Source organism: Eretmochelys imbricata, chromosome 21, assembly GCF_965152235.1.
Source record: "Eretmochelys imbricata isolate rEreImb1 chromosome 21, rEreImb1.hap1, whole genome shotgun sequence".
Classification (NCBI taxonomy): domain Eukaryota; kingdom Metazoa; phylum Chordata; order Testudines; family Cheloniidae; genus Eretmochelys; species Eretmochelys imbricata.
The window spans coordinates 17090194-17106083 of NC_135592.1; the positions used below are offsets into that span (position 1 = coordinate 17090194).

The 15890-nt window shown below is 47.2% G+C and overlaps 1 protein-coding gene across 3 annotated transcripts in view; it reads left to right on the forward strand.

Moving 5' to 3' along the window:
• CPNE5 (copine 5) overlaps positions 1-15657 on the forward strand; it is a 190540-nt gene extending 174883 nt beyond the window's left edge. For all 3 annotated transcript variants that reach the window (XM_077839213.1, XM_077839214.1, XM_077839215.1), the window contains 2 exons: positions 14449-14522; positions 15469-15657. In XM_077839213.1, coding sequence (XP_077695339.1) covers positions 14449-14522; positions 15469-15657 — 263 coding nt within the window. The remainder of the gene's footprint in view (positions 1-14448; positions 14523-15468) is intronic.
• The last annotated feature ends 233 nt before the right edge of the window (positions 15658-15890 follow it).

The following is a 15890-nucleotide window of genomic DNA, read 5'->3' on the forward strand; positions in this document are numbered from 1 at the left end:
CGATTGCAGGGTCACTGGGCTGACTCCAGGTGCCCTGCCCCATTTGTCAGAGGGGTTTTCTTTCAAACCCATCAGCTTGTAGCTTCAAGGTTCCCAGTATAAAATATCTGAGAGTTTGTCAGGTCAGGAGCCTCCTCCCTCTCTCTGTCTTTCTTGATACAAAATCCTCATTTAGCGATCTCCCTCCGCTCTGTGTGCGCAGCCTGCAGGCCCCCTCCCCCGGGGTGAAGGAAGAATTCCCTATTTTGGAGCAGATGCACCAGGGCCTTGCAAAGGGGCTAGCAAAGAACTGGAGAAGTGAACAGATGGCCAAAGGCTAACCCTGCAGGGAGTCCCCCATCAGGTGGCAGCTGGTGCTTAGGCACTCTGTGTTGACACAGCAACCCCTTGCAACAATTAGATAAGAGCTAAATGAGGCTCACTAGAGGGAGTCACTAGGTCTAGAGAGCAGCATCTGTCTGTGTACACTGGCTGCCCAGGGGAGGAGAGCAGGAGGAGTGTGAAAAGCAAAAAGCCAAGCCTGGCCTGCCCAAGCCGACTGCCTAGGCTCAGAATGCTGCAGGGAATGGGCCGCCCCGGCTGGACAAGTTCTGCACTTGACAACATTCCCTCACATGCACTCAAGGAATCCCCCCTGCTTTGGCCAAGACGCCACCCCAGGAGCTGAGCGTGGGGTGTCCCAGTGCTACATCATGCCAGGCAAGCCTGTGGGGCTTGCACAAGGGTGCTGAACCCTTCGTATGTTGTGATACCGATCAGCTTCCCCACCGCCACTCTATGCCTGCCAACGCTGCCCCCTGCCCCCCAGACTGGGCCTGTGTTATAAAGATGGGGGGCTATGACTATCTGCCTCCCCAGTCCTAGCACCGCTGCATGTGCAGTGGGTCTGAAAGGACTGAGCAAAGGTCTGCTAAGGCTAGATGTCAGGAAAACCTCCCCGCAGTGGGAGCTAGCAGGCTGGGGAGCAGTCTGCCCCTTGCTCGGCACATTGAAAAGCAACCTGAAAAGGGGGGTTTGTTGACATTGGGCTTGCACCTCCCTTTGCTCCTTTAGGCTGAATAACCAAGTTGTGCGTTTTGTTACTGATTGTTTCTTTACTGTTCAAACACCAGGATTCCTAGGTGGGCTTAATAATAATTCTTGTCAGCCCTGGTTGTGCTGGAGGAGTTCTGGTAGGCTCAGGCATGTTTATGGTGAGGAGAGAGAGGGAATGAGGGGGCAGCGTGTAGGGGTCTTGCAGCCATTGGCCCTCTCCTCTGCATTTTAACACGGGCAATTGTGAGGGCTCAGCTGAGCAGGGATAGGCCAGCAGGGGGCAGTGTGGTAATGCTGGGGCTGGTCTGTTTCCCAGACTAGGAGTGGTGGGGGGCCAGGAGGGGCTGATTCCCTGGCGGCTGGGAGAGGGCTGGGGGGAAAGGCAGGGTGTGTGAGGCTCTGGGAGGAGTGCAGCATTGAAGGCAGATGGCAGGGAGCATACTGGACCTGCCCTGGGCTAGGGCCCATAGCGCCTTAGTGCCTATAGTAATGGTTTGCATTGGGGTGCCCCTGGCATGCTACCGGAGAGAGTTTTAAGACCAAGGCTAATCCCAGTGCACAGCAGGGACCCAACCAGGGAGTAGCGATCACATTGTCCAGTGACATTGCTTTCCCCAAACACATTAGCTGGAATGTTTCCCCACAGGAACGGAAAGCCCAGCGTGTGGTCAGGGAACAAGTCACAGAGGCAGTTAGAATTCAGCATTTGTTCATTTAAAAATGTTAAATTATTTCCCTTCAGTCCTCCCCCTGCCTTTTGCCTACCCAAGAAACCAAATAGCCTGCCTGTTTGTCCCCTACACACACACACACACACACACGCAAATTCCCAATTGTTCACTTGCACGCTTACACAGCTGGTAACATGTAGGGGTTGGCTCACCTTAAGTAGCTCAAGGGGGTGGGCAGGATTGAGTCTCCCAGCTGATCTTCCTCCAGGTCAGAAGCAGTTGGGGACGGTGACAGCAGTTACTTTTCCTCCTCTGCTGGGTCACCAGCTGCTAGCATGATTGTATAACACTCACTTATAGAATCATGGGGATTTATTGGGACACTACAAGTATCAACTCCATTCCATACAGGCAGGTCTGAGCTTCCTGCTAAACCCCCAGGTCAGATCAACACAATAATATACATAACAACAACTTAGCACGAAGCTAAAGATACAACACCATCTCTTGATGGAGGTGCTGTCTGCAGTGATCATTCCAATGTTTCCCTCTAGTTAAAGAACTTAAAAAAGTATCTCCTCGGAATGCAGGTCGTCTGCTTTGCTCCAGTCCTATATTCAGTCATGGAGACATCACCCATGGCTGGATCTAGAATATCAGCAAGTGCAGGGTTCATGTCCTCTAGGTCAGGCCTATCCATTGTGGACAGACTGCCTGTTGGAGACTGTAGTGTGTTGAGGTTCAAAGGGCACCTGGCAATTCCTCCTCCACAGCCAGTCTCCTGTTACCAGCCACAGGTACCTGCTGGGGTACCTCCAAATCTGAGATGGTGGTGGAACGTCCTCATTGTTTGCTTTCTCCTTTCTTTCAGTGAATCCGTGCACCAGTTCTCCATGCACTAAAAGGAGTGAGCTCTTGCTTTTTGTATCAGCAAGGATAAGTTGTTTAGTTTTTACCTACCATGAAAGGAGTAAGTTAGGGATTTTTTCCAGGCCGCTTTTTCCAGCTGCATAGTCACACTTTCTCTCCTTCCTGGATGGCACGTAATGCTCCTTTTTCCTGACATCTTCTGCCTGGCATGCTCCCTTCTGGCTCATCTGTTCCTCCACCTTTTGGGTTGCTGTCCTCAGGCAGGTAGGGTCTTGTCGGTTCTTGCTGCCTGAACATCACATCACAGGGAAGCCTGGATTTTGAGGAGTCCAGCAATAATCTCGGAAGGAGAGCCATGGGTAGTTGAGTGCTGGCTGGTGTTCTATGCAAAGATGACAAACGGTGACTTTGTACCCTATTCTCGCTGGTCTCCACTGACTAAGACTCTAAGCATACAGCCAGTGGTCCAGTTCACTTTCTCCACTCCCCCATTACTCATCGGGTGCGTGGCATTGGGCCTCACCTTGGTTAGCTGGAGTTGTCAGCAAACCCCATGTAACGGCCGTGATTCAGAGTCCTTCCCTTGCTCACTGCAGACGCAGCTTGGTGGGCTGAAATGCAACATTAGGTGTTTCATCAATGCAGCCATAACTGTCAGAGTCCTTTCATCCTCCACTGATTGCACCACCCCATACTGTGAAAAGTGTCGGATGTTGCCAGCAAATCCTGATTTCCAGCTGGGGTTTCTCGCAGAGAGCCTTTCAAGTCAATTTGTCTGCGCTCCCAAGGGCATACTAGCTTGGAGCATTTCCTGTAAGGGAGTTCTGCCTCTTCTTGCTTGACAGGTAAGACAGGAAAGTATCTGGTCCTTAACATCAGCAGCCATACTCAGCCAACGAAATCTATCGGATCCCTGGCTCAGTGTCTTTCCGTACCCGAGGTGGCCTGCTGCTTCATTAGCTTGAAGACACTCCAGTACTGTTCTCTGTCAACTTGCTGGCAAGATGGTCCTGTTGCCTTCATTCGCCAGCCAGTCACTCCTGAGCTGCGTTGACTCTTCCCAGTCTGGGTCTCCTGCTTGGGTCTGTTGGCACAGCAAATGTAAGGGTCTTTAGGCTGCTCTTGCCAGATGTCCTCGCAAGGCTAGACTGAGGCTGTTCTCACTGCCCTCGCCTGGCTGGAGGTATCTGCAGCCACATTTTGCTTTCCAGGTTCATGGTGAACGTATCTCTGGACAGTTTGTAAATCCTTCTCCATGGGCGTCCCCCTGGGCAGGGCTTTGTAAGGAGCCACTGCAGGGCACTGGGGTGTGTGTACACTGTGAATCCTGGACCTAGCAGACAGGGATGATGGGCCTTGGGGGCCGCCACAATAGCCAAATGCTCCCGTTGGGCAGCCGAACACTTGGTTACTCTCTCATTTAATTTATCACCTCAAAAAGCCACTGGGGTTGCACCTACTGAGCTCATCAATTTGTTCAAGCGCAAACCCGGCAGCAGCCTTTGAGGCATCTTGGGGTATCGCGACCAGATGGGATGGACCCAGGAATTGAAGCCCAGCAGAGTTTGGAGTCCTTCCTCCGGAGTCCAAGCGCTTTTGGGTGTCACTCTGTCCAGACAAAGTTACTCTTGGTTCCCTGGCAGTGGGGTGCCGCCTGCCCTGCTGCATTCCTTACAAAGCTCCTTTAGAAGTGCAGAGGCCAACACACCGCTGGGCCTCCTCCAGGTCCGTGGGAACCTTTATCACGTTCCGTTCCTGGGGGAGGGGCCCCAGCCCGGCCTCACTGACTGTACGTCCTAGGAAGGTGATGCCACCCCTCAAAACTGACCTTCATTTCCTGCAGCTTTAAACCCTGACTCCATAACAAGCTCTAGAGTCCTACCAGGTGTTCCTCCCGTGTTGCGTGAGAGCACGTGAAATCATCTAAGTATGTGAGGCTGTTTTCAGACCCCTGACTGCCCCCTGCAACGTCCCTGGGGCATGCGTGAGTCCGAAAGGTTGTCTGCAGAACAGAACCAGCCCATAGGGGGTCACCAGGCAGCTTTCTTTTGGTTTTTAGGTGCCCCTTTCATCCGATAACCTCCAGGTACCAAGCCCAAATGACTGACAGATTTTGTTCCTGGCATGTTGTCCAGTGTGTCTGCTGTGCGGAAAGGGGTTGCTGCCTTGCACTGTCTGTGAATTAAATCTCCCTGTAGTGAGTGCAGAGCCACAAGTTTCCATTGGGCTTTATCACAATTACAATTGGAGCTGCCCAGATGATGAAGATTGCTGCCAGGCCATCCTCCAGCATGTGATTTCGCTTCTCTTTCACTGCGACCTGACGCTCCAGGGAATCCCAGGTGGGGGCTGGCTCGCGGGAACACTCCCTGGCTTACGCAATTGACTGTTGTACCCGATCATATCTCCCGAGCACTCCTTTAGTCCTGGAGAACACACTAGCACTTCTGTCCATCACCTTCTACGACTGTCTGTCAAGTCAACCCCAAGCTCTTTTATTGACCAGGCTGCTTCCCAGCTTTTGAACTCTGCCCTTGTGAGAGGCTTTGAGACATCAGCTACACTGGACACTGACCCCCGCGTCTGATAATTCACAGCTGCATCTCCAGGTCAGTCACATGAATTGCTCTTACCCAAACTCCGCTTTAGTCCAGCTCAAACCAGAGTTCAGCTGCACAGCCATCCTGACTGGATCTCGGTAGCTTCAAACACTCCCACAGGGTCACTGCACCTGTCGTTTATCCTTAGGGGCATTACTGCAGGATGACCTGGCTTCACCATCACTTTATTCTGAGCCACCCAGGAGCCGTTCCTCTCCCTCCCCCTGTAGCTGTGTTAGAGGAACCGCAAAGGCATCAGAAGTTGCTCTCCAGTGTCCAGACTTCCTCCTGCCCACATCCAGGAGGGCAATCTAAATAATATCCAGGGCCAAGTGTATTCTGTTAACACACCAGGAGTTCTTGTCCTTGGAAGAATCCACTCCCAGCCCCACAGTACTAGAAATACTGGTCACACAAGAAAAGTCCATGTTGTATGCAGAGACCCCTGGTTCAGAGGGTGTTGGATTTCTCCTGTTGTCTGCAGTGGCTGATGATTAATAGTTCCCAGTTTAACTCCTGCAGTACAAATTTTCTTCCCCTTCAGCACTGGAGGTTCACCATGGATCAGACTTATTTCAGATCCTGGATCCAGCAGCATTGTGATTTTCCAGCCATCAATGCCCCCAGACACATAGTAAGAGGTGACTCTTTACATCAACTACTTGTTTCCCTGGGTGTGGCTTCCCTTTGCTTGGGCAATTCCACCTCCAATGGCCTTTGCCGCCACATCACCTGAAAATGTCATCTGGCCGGGATCCACTCAGGAAACTGTCTCTCTCATTGCACCAATGGGATGCCTGCGAATAGCTTGCATCTGGGATTCCTCCCATGTTTTTGCCACTTCCCTAGCCCTTGAAGAGCTGCAAAGGAGTCATCTTCGGGTAGGGTGACCAGACGTCCCGATTTTATAGGGACAGTCCCCATTCTGGGGTCTTTTTCTCATACAGGCTTCTATTACGCCCCACCCCCTGTCCCGATTTTTCACATTTGCTGTCTGGTCACCCTACCTTCGGGGTGGGAATTAACAGCTGCTACCTTTAAGAAAACCCCAATATCTGCTTCCAAATTTGTAGCTCTAGGTGTAATCAGGTCCAGAATCCAGTCTGGTATCTTCCTGCACCAGCAGGTTAGGAAGTTCTGCACGGGGAAGCTGCTGGTAAAGTGCTTTGCCATCCCCAGCCACAAACACTGCTAGGCATTGTGCTGCTTTCTCATCAACCCACTCATTCACAGAGAGCAGCTGCTCAGTCTGTCACGGTCTCGCAGATCCTGGCCTCGTCTGCACGACCAGGACATTTCTTCTCGGGCAAAAGTGCTTTTGCCATCTTGCTGCTCCTGCCAGTATGGTAGCACCTGCTTGTCGAATCACAGTGATTTATGGGGTCATCCCAAGTACCAGCTCCAGCACACACAGGTAGGGCTGAACTTCCTGCTAAGACTCCCCGCTGCCCCCCAGCTCAGATCGACAACATCACGACAGACTAGACAACAGCTTAATGATAAGATAAAGATACAGCACCAGTTACTGGGGGCGGTGCTGTCTGCACTGATTGTTGCTGTTGCCTAGGGGAGAGGCAAAAAGGACAGTGGCAGCAACTGTGAGGTTGTACTGAGCCTGGCTACTGCACGTTCAGCAGATGGTGGTGGGCGGGAATGGGACATCTCCACCCAGCTTGCCTGTTAGTGTGGATGTTCCTCATCTGGGGTCAGGCCGCAACTGGTCTGTTGCTCCCCTTCCCTCCCAACTATTGGCTCTGCACCGGAACTGCTCTCACGGGCAGTGCTGGGAGCCAGCAGCTGCTCCCGTCAGTGAGGATACCCCAAAATGTAGAGTAGTCTCGTGTCAGGGCACATCACCCGGCGCAGGACCATAGCACCTCCATAATGGATCAGAACAGAGTCTGTCTAGTTCAGGTTCCTGTCTCTGACAGTAGCCAGCACTGCATCAGAAGTAATGGAATAACCTGTCCTTAGGGGAGTTTGTTTCCTAACGCTTCTCAGTTCGAGGTTGACTTATGCTGTGACGCATGAGGATTTATATCAGGACCATCTAGATTCAGTGGTCTCAGAGAGCGATCAAAGTTAGAATGGTTTCCCAACTACACAGAACTTTCATAAATCTAGTATTTCATGGAACAATAATTAGAACATTTGCAACATATACTTTGCATAACTACTGTATAACCTGGCTAGGCTGACTGAGCTCCAAACATTGGGGTACTTCTATTTTAATTCACAGAAAGATATCATTTCAATCTTGGAGTGATGTGTTTACAGCCTGGGATATAGTCCAATAAATTAAAATGTTCATCAACCCAAAGTTGTGTTCAATGTTAAACCCTTCGTGGGTTGGAAGGTTAACTTCACAGTAAAAATGTGTGTCTAGAAAACCAAATAAAGTTTCAGAGTAGCAGCCGTGTTAGTCCGTATCCGCAAAAAGAACAGGAGGACTTGTGGCAGCTTAGAGACTAACAAATTTATTTGAGCATAAGCTTTCGTGAGCTACAGCTCACTTCATCGGAGGCATACAGATGAAGTGAGCTGTAGCTCATGAAAGCTTATGCTTAAATAAATTTGTTAGTCTTTAAGGTGCCACAAGTACTCCTGTTCTTTTTGCAAAAAAGTTTGAGATTTAATTTCAACTAAAAAATTGGATTTCTGCAATTTCTTATGCAAAATATATCACATGCCACTTTCTATAGATTCCTGCTATCAGTTATACAACCATTAGGCAATACGTGGAAATATAAACTAATGTGGCTATTAGAAATAATAAACTAATAAGCTAATGTTGCCATTAGAAGATTTTGTTAAGAAGGTCAATAATAAAGAATGTCTTGCAAACAATATATACCAGGCTTCACTGTATGCCATACTGACTAATAGGAGAGGAAAAAGCTATGTAGGTAGCTAAAGGGATTGGTAGGAAATATGGCAGAACATCAAAATGATATTCAGTTAATTATCTCTATGATTTTTCCAGAACAATCTGTTTAATGGATTTGCCTGGAAAGCACAGCCTTTATATAAAGCAGGCTGAGCTAGCCACAACACTGGAAATGCTACCAGGCCTCAGCTAAACTACCCCAAATCACAAAAATGCAGGAGTATTATATGCCAAAGTCTTTCCCTAGTTTTAAATACAGAACTCTTCCCCTTGCCAAAAGTTCATACACTGAAATTAACAGATGAACTCAATCATTCAGTGAACAATAAAAAGCATAAGGACGTGTGTCATAAATATAAAGGGAAGGGTAAACCCCTTTAAAATCCCTCCTGGCCAGAGGAAAAATCCTCTCACCTGTAAAGGGTAAAGAAGCTAGGATAACCTCACTGGCACCTGACCAAAATGACCAATGAGGAGACAAGATACTTTCAAAAACTGGGGGGAGGGAAAAACAAAGCCCCTCTCTCTGGCTGTGTGATGCTTTTGCCGGGGACAGAACAGGAATGCAGTCTTCGAATTTAGTAAATAATCTAGCTAGATATGGGTTAGATTCTGATTCCTTTAAATGGCTGAGAAAATAAGCTGTGCTGAATGGAATGGATATTCCTGTTTTTGTGTCTTTTTGTAACTTCAGGTTTTGCCTAGAGGGATTCTCTATGTTTTGAATCTAATTACCCTGTAAGGTATTTACCATCCTGATTTTACAGAGGTGATTCTTTTTACTTTTTCTTCTATTAAAATTTTTCTTTTAAGAACCTGATTGCTTTTTCATTGTTCTTAAGATCCAAGGGTTTGGGTCTGTGTTCACCTATGCAAATTGGTGAGGATTTTTATCAAGCCTTCCCCAGGAAAGGGGGTGTAACGTTTGGGAGGATTTTGGGGGGAAAGATGTTTCCAAACAGGCTCTTTCCCAATTATATACTTGTTAGACGTTTGGTGGTGGCAGCGATAAAGTCCAAGGGCAAAAGGTAAAATAGTTTGTGCCTTGGGGAAGTTTTAACCTAAGCTGGTAAAAATAAGCTTAGGAGGTTTTCATGCAGGTCCTCACATCTGTACCCTAGAGTTCAGAGTGGGGAAGGAACCTTGACAATGTGTCTAATTAGCAGCAAAATATACTCAGAAAAAGAATTCCACCAGTCCTCCAATTTACTCCGAAAGGTTGAAAGCACAGCCGTGAGGAACAAATGTCTGTGTATCAGCAACAAAATGGAGACAAATGCACCCAAATTTGGTGTCACATAGTTGCAGTAATGCAGCTGTGATATAACATGTCTCATACGTGCTGTCATTATGTTTGCAGTCACATTTGTGACTACTATCCACTTGTCCTGTGATTATGCACTGACCCTTCCCCATGTTGAAATTTGAAAAGAAAACAGTAGCTAAATGCATAAAGCAGTACACTAGTATGTTTGCATTCCTCTGTTCTAAGGACAGTACTATCGATTGCTGTATTCATTTAAGAGTTGTGTTCTTTGCATTTTTATTTGTTGCTCCATTAGTTAGAAAAATGAATAAGGAATTTTTTAACAAAAGAAAAAACGTGAGTGCAAACCACTGCTGAGCTCCTGAGTCTGCAGCTTGAAACAAGAAAAGGAGTACTTGTGGCACCTTAGAGACTAACCAATTTATTTGAGCATAAGCTTTCGTGAGCTGCAGCTCACTTCATCGGATGCATCTGATGAAGTGAGCTGTAGCTCACAAAAGCTTATGCTCAAATAAATTGGTTAGTCTCTAAGGTGCCACAAGTACTCTTTTTCTTTTTGCAAATACAGGCTAACACGGCTGCTACTCTGAAACCTGCCAGCTTGAAACAATAGCTCTTCTTGTTTGGTTCCCAGCTGTTAGCTCCACAGTGATGATGAGGCTCGCTGAACAAAGACTGTCCCCCCCTTTCTGTCTTGTATCAGCTTCATTCATCTTTAACTCTTTCCGTTCTATGTCATTCTTCACCATGTCTATCCTGTGCATCCTTGGTTTTCCTCTATTTCTAGTTCCTTGCACTCTGATACGATCACCATGTATGGTATCCTTCCAGGTCCATTCTTGACACATGTCCAAACCATTACAGTCGTCTTTCTTGAAGCTTCGGAAACAGCGGTATTTCTTGCCCTGTTCATTTGCCTTTTTCTTATCTCTTCATTTTTTATTTTCTGCAGTCTTGAATTCACAGTATTCCCCTCAGCCACTTCATCTCTGCAGTCAAAGTCTTTCGTTCATCGATTTTCCTCATCCTCCAACATTGTGACTTGTGCAGCCATGTTGGCATGACAGCTGTATCATATACACTGATTTTTGGTTTTATCAAAATGGCATTAGCCTTCCAGATCTGGCAGAAGTTTCTGAAGACAGTAGTGGCTAGTCTGATTCTTCTTTTGATGTCCTCTTCCAGTTCTCCAAGGTATGCACATTTTCCCATCTATTCTAGTTCTTAATCTCCGAGTTTGATCTTTACCTTTTCCTCTTGTCTCCCAATTGCTGCCATTTTTGTCTTCCCATGCTGGTATTCAATCTGAATGCTTTCCCAGGCTACCTGGTGAGTTATAATCTGTAAATCTGCCTTGGTCAATGCTGTGAGGTCAATATTGTCTGTGAATTTAAGGCTACGCACTGTCCTACCACATAATATGACTCCTTCCGTTTCATCTCTTGGTGCTCCAGTCATTACTGCTTCCAGTACCAAGTTGAACAAATCGGGTGATAGCGCGCATCCTTGTCTCACTCCGATGGTCATCCTGAACCATTCCATCAACTTCTTGTCTACTTTCACTGCACTCATTGACTTGCTGTAGATGTTTTCTATCAGCTTGATCAGTTTTTTGGAGATGCCATACATTCTCGTAACTTTCCAGAAGCCTTTCTGCCAAATGCTATCAAAAGCCTGTTTGAAGTCTATACGGTAACAGGTGCACTTGTGTTCTATGGACTTCTCCAGTTTCTGCCATATCACAAATAGCTGATCTATGGTACTTCATTCTAGTCTAATATCCTGCCAGTGCTGCTTCCATGTACCTTTTCCTTCTCCTCTACAACAGCTTGGTGATGCTTTTCCAGCACCCTCAATAAGCCGATTCCTCGGTAGTTCTTGCACTTACTCGTATATCCTTGTCTGTAGGTTGGTACTGTTATTACTTTCCCCCATTCACACGGCACTTGCTCTTCTTGGTAAATCTTGTTGAACAGCTTGTGCATTGCCTTGACCTTGTATTCCTGCTTGCAGCAGCTTTGGGGTTACAGGTTTCAGAGTAGCAGCCGTGTTAGTCTGTATCCGTAAACAGAAAAGGAGGACTTGTGGCACCTTAGAGACTAACAAATTTATCTGAGCATGAGGTTTCATGAGCTACAGCTAACTTCATCAGATGCATTCAGTGGAAAATACAGGGGGGAGATTTATATACACAGAGAACATGAAACAGTGGGTGTTACCATACACACTGTAAGGAGAGTGATCAGGTAAGGTGAGCTATTACTAGCAGCAGAGCCGGCGGGGGGGGGAACCTTTTGTAGTGATAATCAAGGTGGGCCATTTCCAGCAGTTGACAAGAACTTCTGAGGAACAGCGGGGGAGAGGGTGAGGGAAATAAACATGGGGAAATGTTTTTACTTTGTGTAATGACCCATCCACTCCCAGTCTTTATTCAAGCCTAAGTTAATTGTATCCAGTTTGCAAATTAATTCCAATTCAGCAGTCTCTCGTTGGAGTCTGTTTGTGAAGTTTTTTTGTTGAAGAATTGCCACTTTTAGGTCTGTAATCGAGTGACCAAAGAGATTGAAGTGTTCTCCGACTGGTTTATGAATGTTATAATTCCTGATGTCTGATTTGTGTCCATTTATTCTTTTATGTAGAGACTGTCCGGTTTGGCCAATGTACATGGCAGAGGGGCATTGCTGGCACATGATGGCATATATCACATTGGTAGATGTGCAGGTGAACGAGCCTCTGATAGTGTGGCTGATGTGATTAGGCCCTATGATGGTGTCCCCTGAATAGATCTGTGGACACAGTTGGCAACGGGCTTTGTTGCAAGGTTAGGTTCCTGGATTAGTGTTTTTGTTGTGTGGTGTGTGGTTGCTGGTGAGTATTTGCTTCAGGTTGGGGGGCCGTCTGTAAGCAAGGACTGTCACTTCCCAGTGCCTTTTTCTTATTCCAACTTTCTCCTGAGATCTTTACTACTTCTTCTAAGAATTCTGACATCTGCTCTCCCTCATTTGTGCTGGGAAGCTTCTCCAGGACCATTTCATCTACTGTCACCATCTACACATTGTAGAGCTCTTCAAAATATTCCATCTCTCGCTCATTCGTTGCTTGTTCATCCTCAGTTATTTGTTTGTGTTTGTCTTTCACCGCCAACATCTTCAGCTCCTAGGTCCCACTCAGTTCTTTTATCTTATGCTACAACCCATGTCACTTATTCTTCTACACCTTTACATTGTGTGGTTCTCAGGTCATTCCTTTGCTTTTTGTTTCAGCTCTCTGCCAGTCTGTTGTACTCGGCTCTTCAACTTTTGTCCTCCTTTTTATTTCCGTTTCCTGTGCTTGTCTCTCGGCTGCAGCACTTCATCTGTTATCCACCTCACTTGCTTTGGTTTGGCCTTGTAGCCAACACTTGTTCAGCCGTTCAGTGGTGAAACACTGGAATGCGTTACCTAGGGAGGTGGTAGAATCTCCTTCCTTAGAAGTTTTTAAGGTCAGGCTTGACAAAGCCCTGGCTGGGATGATTTAATTGGGGAATGGTCCTGCTTTGAGCAGAGGGTTGGACTAGATGACCTCCTGAGGTCCCTTCCAACCCTGATATTCTATGATTCTATGATTCTTATAACCCCATTTTTTTACACTGTTCCATGTCACTTCCATGTCTAGTTCTTCTTTCACCAGAGATGTGGTATTCTTCTGCTAAGCTTTGTTGTATTATTTCCTGATATCTGGTTCTTTTAATTTGTCCATGTCATAGATCTTAGTTCTTGGCACTTTTGCTCTCTGCCTTAATCTCATTGATGCCAGCACTAACCTCTGATCTGATCTGGTCTGATATCAGCTGCAAATAACGCTCATGACAACGCACTTGATTTCCGTCTGTGACTCCCAAGTACAAAGTCTGTCATGTTCTTCGTTTGCCCATCAGCTGATATCCATGTCCACTTTCTCAGAGGCTTTCTTTTTTTAAATGGCATGTTCGTTAGAGCAGGTTGTTGGTTAAGCAGAAATTTAGTAGTTTTGCTCCTCTTTCACTTTTGAAAAAATAGCTCTGAGAGGTGTGACCTGCCCGCTTTTCAGCTCAGTTGCATGTTAACTCTGAAACTTAACGATGACAATGACAGTGTCATCATTATCTGTTTCTTTGTTGACCATTTTATCAGAAACATACATCTAATTTGCTTATCCCACAACCCCAAAATAAATAACACAGAGGCTGCTGTGCTGGTCGCTTTGCTCATTGTAATATTTCATTTAATAAAAACTTTTATTAAATAACTTTTTTAAAATGTAGCTGAAGCTGCTGCAGCATGTATAGAATTTCTGTGGTAGAATCCAGGGGGTTTGCCACAGAATTTAGGTCCCACTCCCTGCAGGGTGCAGCAGAGCCTTGTTCAGTCTTATTCAATGTAACTGCTGATGTTCTAATTACTCCCAGAAGCGATGATCCTTTTTTGTAGTCTTCTAAACTCATGGCCACAAAGATATCTTGTGGCATTGTATTCCATAGGTTGATTGGATGTTGTGTTGGAAAAACATTTCTGTTTATCCGTTTAAAATATGCTTCCTATCCAGCTATTTGAATATCCCCTTGCTCTGTATTTTGAGAGAGGGTAAACGGGAGCTCCTGATTTACCTTCACTATATGATTTATTATTTGGTATCATTATTATTTATTATTTCTTTCCTAATCATGTCCTTTTTATACATCTCCTCTTTAAAGGACACAGTCCACATCTTTTCAGCCTCTCCTCATGCAATAGCCTTTTCCAGCCTCTAATCGTTTCACCATCCGTTTCAGAACCCCTTCTCTTTCTGTTGGATCATTGTTGGAGATGGGGTGGCCAGAACTGGATATAATATCCCCGATGAGTGTGTCCCATTGGCTTGTTTAAGGGCATTATAACATTATTTTCTCTCATGCTTTAAACACCCTAACTCTTTTTTAAATGTCCTCTGCCACTGTACTGCCCATTCCCCTAGCTCAGTCAGCACTGTTCATCATTGGTAAATATATTCATCAGCCCCAGTCTAGGCCTCGTCTCTACGGAAATACCCTGGGGTTCCTTCCCAGCATGTCACTGCTTGCACTGCACTGACTGCCCTTCTGCTCCCCCTCCCCCATCGCAGCCATGGTGGAGCTGGACGGCGATGACATCAGAATCTCGTCGCGAGGGAAGATCGCTGAGCGAGACATTGTCCAGGTAAAATTTGCAACACTTTTCTAGCTCAGCGCTTTCCTTCCCCTCATGTCAAAAACCAGCCCGGAGCCTTCCCTGCCTCCCCAGCGGGCCCCGGGTTCAGGCAGGCTCAGGTTTCCCATTCCAAGGGCAGGCCTGTCCAAGGGCAGCAGGAGTTTTCTGAACCATGACAGTGTTTGAGATCAGACACGTGGTTGGCGCACTTCACACAGCCTGCCTTGGCCGTCGATAATATGAGATGACTGGGGAAGGATTTCAGCCAGCCCCCCTTGCCTGGGAAGCCTGCCCTTCCTCTGGCTGGGTCCCTACCCAGTTAACCCTGTGCGGGTTCGGTCTGCTCAGTCTGTCCCTGAGCCTGGGGCATTGGGTCCGTCTGTGGCCTCTCTGGCCACAGTGATAGCAGCCCATGTCCCGTTGGTCCCCTCAGGCCGGTCGGTTGGCCCTGACGCTGGATGTTCCCCTTGGGAAGGGGTTCTCCATATTTCTCTAGAGAAGGGTGAAACAATTATCAAGCACCAAAAAAAAAAAAAAAAACCCACAAAAAACCCCTATGTTTCAGCTACGTATTGGCTTGGAGAGGAAAAAACCCCTAGACCCTCATTTCCAAACCAGGCCTCGGTGTGCTTCTCTAATCTGTACATGCTAGAACTAATGCTTCCTGGCTCCCCCTTCTCATAATCTTTCCTTTCCAAAACCGTCAAATCCACTCATCCAGTGTGGCTCTAACGTCACACCACACTGTAGCCATCAACCCGCTACCCTTCCATAGGACATGTGCAAAGCAGGCTGGCTGGTGGAAACATAGGACAGCCCTAAGAAGACCAGGTAGGCCATCTGGCCCCCCACATCCGATGTGTTGCTGACGGTCTGCATAGGAGCAGTGTCCCCCATCTCCATTTGAAAATCTCTCCACTCTTCGTATGTCTGACACGCTTTCCTTCTCTCCCAGTTTGTTCCGTTCCGGGATTACATCGACCGCACAGGGAACCACGTCCTGAGCATGGCCCGCTTGGCCAAAGATGTCCTGGCTGAGATCCCGGACCAGTTCATTTCTTACATGAAGGGACGTGGCATCAAGCCCAACCCAGCGCCCCCTGCATACACCCCGACCTGCCCGACCCTTCAGACACAGATCTGATGAGCAGGAGGGAAGAGGAGCGAGGGAAAAAAACCCAAGGCCTCTTGTGTCCGCTGTTTGCTCTCTCTCTAGCTGGATACCAAGGCAGCCAGAGCTTCCAGTGAGATTCCTCCACGGACTGTTTCTCCACACGTGGCTGTAGGCAAATGGACAGTGAAGCTGTTGAGTGTCAGTGGAAGGATTTGTGGGACTAGACACAAAGGACGTGCAGGGCGGGGCAGGGGAAGTTTTTA